Source organism: Macrobrachium nipponense, chromosome 42, assembly GCF_015104395.2.
Source record: "Macrobrachium nipponense isolate FS-2020 chromosome 42, ASM1510439v2, whole genome shotgun sequence".
In the NCBI taxonomy this organism is placed as follows: domain Eukaryota; kingdom Metazoa; phylum Arthropoda; class Malacostraca; order Decapoda; family Palaemonidae; genus Macrobrachium; species Macrobrachium nipponense.
The window spans coordinates 2,410,246-2,415,245 of record NC_061103.1 but is presented as its reverse complement, the minus strand read 5'-3'; the positions used below and the strand labels follow the sequence as shown (position 1 = coordinate 2,415,245).

The following is a 5,000-nucleotide window of genomic DNA, read 5'->3' as shown; positions in this document are numbered from 1 at the left end:
TCGTGACAAACTGTTATACTTTGGAAGCTTTCTCTTGGTATAGGTTAATTTGGGCATTATGCCGGCACCGAGTCCTGCTTTTAAAGCAATTCTGAATCGTCTACACAACACATTCTTAAGACTTCGTGTCTATTCTTGAGTTTTGTCAGAATTTTTATGTTTATACCGATTTTCCATTACTATTATCATCATCATCTGGTGCCAAGTACCTAGGAAGGAGAGAGAGAGAGAGAGAGAGAGAGAGAGAGAGAGAGATAGAGAGAGAGAGAGACCAACACCACACCAATGGGTAGCATCTCCAACCTCTTATAACCAAACCACACCAGCACAAATAAGATTATCTCAACGTCATTGAGGGCAACAAAAAGGTCATAATGCAGCCTATCAGAATTCACCTCACCTGCTCCGTCCGCTATTATTTAAATACGCGTCATCCTCGTCTTTATTATTGCTTGGCGCTTGGTTGGTTAGTGTTGTTGCTTCAGTTGTTATTCATGATACATGTTGGTTTGTGCCTGTAATTGACAGTACGATGTGGCGTTCATCTAGTGTTAATTGCGTTAAGTGGCTCCCACTTTTGAGAATTTCCTTTTTTCATGAAGCTCTGTAGGTATAGTTCACAGTTTGAAATAAAATGCATTACATACTATTTCGTATTTTGCTTTGTGACAAATTTCTCTCATATGATTTCTGTTTTTTTGTGGCTTCTGCTTTTTTAGGTCCGTTTTAGTTTCATTCTCTGTGATCTTGAGTTTCCGGTAGTGAATCATTCTTTCTTTATTCATTTCTAATTGTAACAACTAAATATCTTTCTGTGACTATAGTAGATTCACATCAACCGTGCATTTGATGTCTAGGCCAGTCCCTGACGACGCTCCTGATTGGCTGTTGATAAGCCAATCACAAGGCTGAAAACTCTCCTCAGTCTCTCTCTCGAGAGTTCACATAGGCAGGATGTATGTATGTTCCACCTTTCCCAAGGGATACTTTTGAAAGACGTATCCCTCTGGAGAGATGGAACGTACATCCTGCCCATGTGAACTCTCGAGAGAGACCGAGAGTTTCCAGCCCTGTGATTGGCTTTATCAACAGCCAATCAGGAGCGTCGTAAGGGATTGGCCTAGACATCAGATGCACAGTTGATGTGAATCTACTACAGGAAGTCTAGTATATCAATTACACACTGATGGAAACCACATTAAACAAGTAAAAAATGCGTCTTCGGCGCAGTCGAGTTTTCTGTACAGCGTACAATGCTGTATGAAACTCTCAGCCGTTGCCCATGAGACTTTCAGCCTGTGTTGTTGGCGCCTACAGCGGTGCCAGATGCACGTTCATGGCTAACTTTAACCTTAAGTAAAATAAAAATTACTGAGGCTAGAGAGCTGAAATTTGGTATGTTTGATGATTGGAGGGTGGATGGTCAAAATACCAATTTACAGCCCTCTAGCCTCAGTAGTTTTTAAGATCTGGGGGCGGCCAGAAAAAGTGCGGACTGAAAAAAAAAGTGATAATTTGTACAAAAAAAGGACTTAGCGAACCTTAGCACAAATTTTGATGTCAGGTGTCAAGAAGGAGGGTGGTTTTTGCTCTTCATTATCCTTTTTCTGTACCTCCATTCATATTCCTTCTCCCATCTCTCTTTCCACCATCTCCTAACAATTGTTTCATAGTGCAGCTGCGAGGATTTCCTCCTATTACACCTATCAAACCTTGTAGGCCCCAGTGGTTGGCTATCGGCCTAAGTTGTTTAATATTCTATTCTATTATTATTATTATTATTATTATTATTATTATTATTATTATTATTATTAAAACATAGTAATAACCATGTAACTGGTGTTGTTGTTGCAACCATTTTTATTATTTTATTATTTCTACTATTACCAGACAACTCCAATGAGGAACACTTGGCTATCGGCCTAAGTTGTATATTCTATTCTATTATTATTATTATTATTGTTGTTGTTGTTGTAGTTAAACATAGTAATAACCCTGTAACTCGTGTTGTTGTTGTTGTTGCAACTACTTTTATTATTATAACTATTACCAGACAACTCCAATGAGGAACGCTTGGCTATCGGCCTAAGTTGTTTATGCTATTCTATTATTATTATTATTAAACCTAGTAATAACCCTGTAACTGGTGTTCTTTTTGCAACTATTTTTACTATTCTTACTATTACCAGGCAACTCCATTGAGGAACGCTTGGCTATCGGTCTAAGTTGTATATTCTATTCTGTTATTATTATTATTATTATTATTATTATTATTATTATTATTATTATTATTATTATTATTATTAATAACCCCTGTAACTGGTGTTGTTGTTGTTGTTGCAACTATTTTGATTATTCTTACTATTACCAGGCAGAGGAGACGAACCAATGACGAACCACAACTCCAGCAGGGAAAGGCGAAGGACTTCTAGAAGTGGAGGTCCCGTCACCCGCAAGCCTTTTGTTTACTTCCTCTTCCTCTTCCTCTTCTTCTTCTTGCGGAGAACGTCTAGTGGTAAGGACACTCGGATCTTCCCGTTCGTTCGTAGAAATCGGCCTAAGGTTTTGTCGTATAAGTAGGGAAATTATTTGAAACTTTCAGCCCATTTTATTTAAAAAAATTTTTTTTTGACACATTGAAGTCATAGTCGACCTCACATGCACCCCGACGAACAGCTAAAATCTGCGAATAATAATAATAATAATAATAATAATATAATAATAATAATAATAATAATAATAATAATAATAATAATATGAAGGTAGGAGACCCTCTCTCAAACATGTTTTGTTAAAGAGGATGGCAGCATCAGTGGAATTGATTTTATATATGGTCTTTTCAATTCTTCTTATTGAAAAGACCATATATAAAATCAATTCCACTGATGCTGCCATCCTCTTTAATAATAATAATAATAATAATAATAATATAATAATAATAATAATAATAATGGAGAAGCAAATCCACAGTTATGTAAATGTACATATATTAAAATGTACATATCTTTAAATTTAAAAACAGCAAGGGGAACCGAACAGATTCCCGAAAGCTATCCTTGCTGTTTTTAAATTTAAATATATGTACATTTACATAACTGTGGATTTGCTTCTCCATTTTAAAACTCGTGCTAATATGAGGATTATTTAATAATAATAATAATAATAATAATAATAATAATAATAATAATAATAATAATAATAATAATAATAATAATAATACCTTTATTCCACAATATTACAGTGGATATTCTTACAATGCGCATTGGATTAAAATATGCATAAAATGTTTGTTTATAAAATTTAACCTCCGCTGATTAAAGTAATATACACATAAATTTATATCTAAATACCCATTAAAAGTATTTTACATAAAAATCATTAGATACATAAAATATTAACATAAAAACACATTATTATTAGTAAAATCATTCTCCCAAACTTGGTCAGAATTACAGATATGATACAAAATTAAGATAAACCTGTAACATTAAACAAAAATGTACATTATACAAATGCCAATAATAGCTTATTCAATTTCGTTAAGAAAATAGCCTTTCAGTTCCCTTTTAAAAGAATTTATTGATATACTTTCTTTTATATCTGAAGGAAATGTATTCCACAAAAGAGGCCCCTCTTAAAACTGCTTAGAACTGCCTATTTTGACAGCAACAACTAACCCCCCCCCCCACCCCCCCCCCCTAAGTGATCTTTGGAGGGATAATAATGATATCACCAGATTGGTTACAAGTAAATACTTAAATATAAAATCACAATTGGACTCCATTTGCAAGAGTCAGGCTTCAATAACATTAAGCGTAATTTATGATCTTAAGTAAATTTGTTCCTGATATCATTTATGAACGACCTAATATATATATTGGAAGTGGTTTACATTAGGTGCCTTTGTCAGTGACTGATATATATGAAAGCAGAGATTTGTTTATGTTTTTAAACTGCGATAAATTATCCTCAGCGTGGAATTAAGATTTACATTGCATTCTTCTAATAATATTATTGAGAACCGTTAAATGATTGCTCTAGGATTTATATGAGTCATTCTGTCTTTAGTTAACTTTAGTTAATGTGTCTATTAAGGTAAATTGAGTAGGATGTTATCTATGATAAGTGGTAGACTATAAACTAATGTGTCTCTTAAAATGGAGGAGGTTTTCCTTTATGATAAGTGGTAGACTATAAACGAAATCTTAATACTTTTTTAAGGCTTGACAAATGGATGTGTCTATGTTCCTTGCTATTGTCCCCTTAGGGTTAATAGTGCCGTCATTGCACCTCACGTGGTGCACTGTAGGCACTGCTTAAGGATCTTTGCAGCGTCTCTTGAGCCCCTAGCTGCAACCCCTCTCATTCCTTTTACTGTAACTCCGTTCTTAATCTTTCTTTCTCCTTTGCAACTGTGAAGTTTCTCTCCTGTTACACTTTTCAAACCTTTTTCTGTCTGTCAGTTTCCATTTCAGCGCTGGATGGCCTCATAGCTCCCAGCGCCTGGCCTTTTGTTCAAAATTATATATTTTCTATTCTATTCTACTCGCTATTGTCCTCGAACGCTGAAAAAACAGAACCGCAAAACAAAAGTAACGGTTCACAAAGCTTTAAATCCGAGACGTTGAAATGATATCTTGCAGCTTCTGGCAACTTTTATTTATGGTAACAAGACACTTAATTGCCTTTTAGCTTTTTACTTATAGCACTGTCTGACTGACGGCTGGAATCAATGCCGCATCAAATTTCCATTAAGTAGAATTTATGTGTGATTGCCAATTTATTATTTGGCGTCCTAGATGCTTTTTGTTTAATAATTTTCATTTTTTTTTTTTTTTATGGAGCAACTCCCTTCGTAGACAACCACGTCAAGGGCGTTGTACGATATGAAGGCGATGTGATTCTTGCTTTTTTTTTTTTTTTTTTTTTCTTTTAAGAAAAATACGACGTCGAGGAATCGATGTTAATTACATTCAGCATTTGAATCTTAGGATATCGTT

General features: G+C 34.6%; 1 protein-coding gene across 1 annotated transcript in view; it reads left to right on the top strand.

Annotated features, from left to right (window-relative positions):
• The window catches only part of LOC135213234 (uncharacterized), a 14,402-nt gene that overhangs the window by 1,321 nt on the left and 8,081 nt on the right, over positions 1–5,000 (top strand). Inside the window, exon 2 of the mRNA XM_064247213.1 lies at positions 2,372–2,515. Within this exon, the coding sequence (XP_064103283.1) occupies positions 2,389–2,515 (127 nt within the window). The 5' untranslated portion in view covers positions 2,372–2,388. The remainder of the gene's footprint in view (positions 1–2,371; positions 2,516–5,000) is intronic.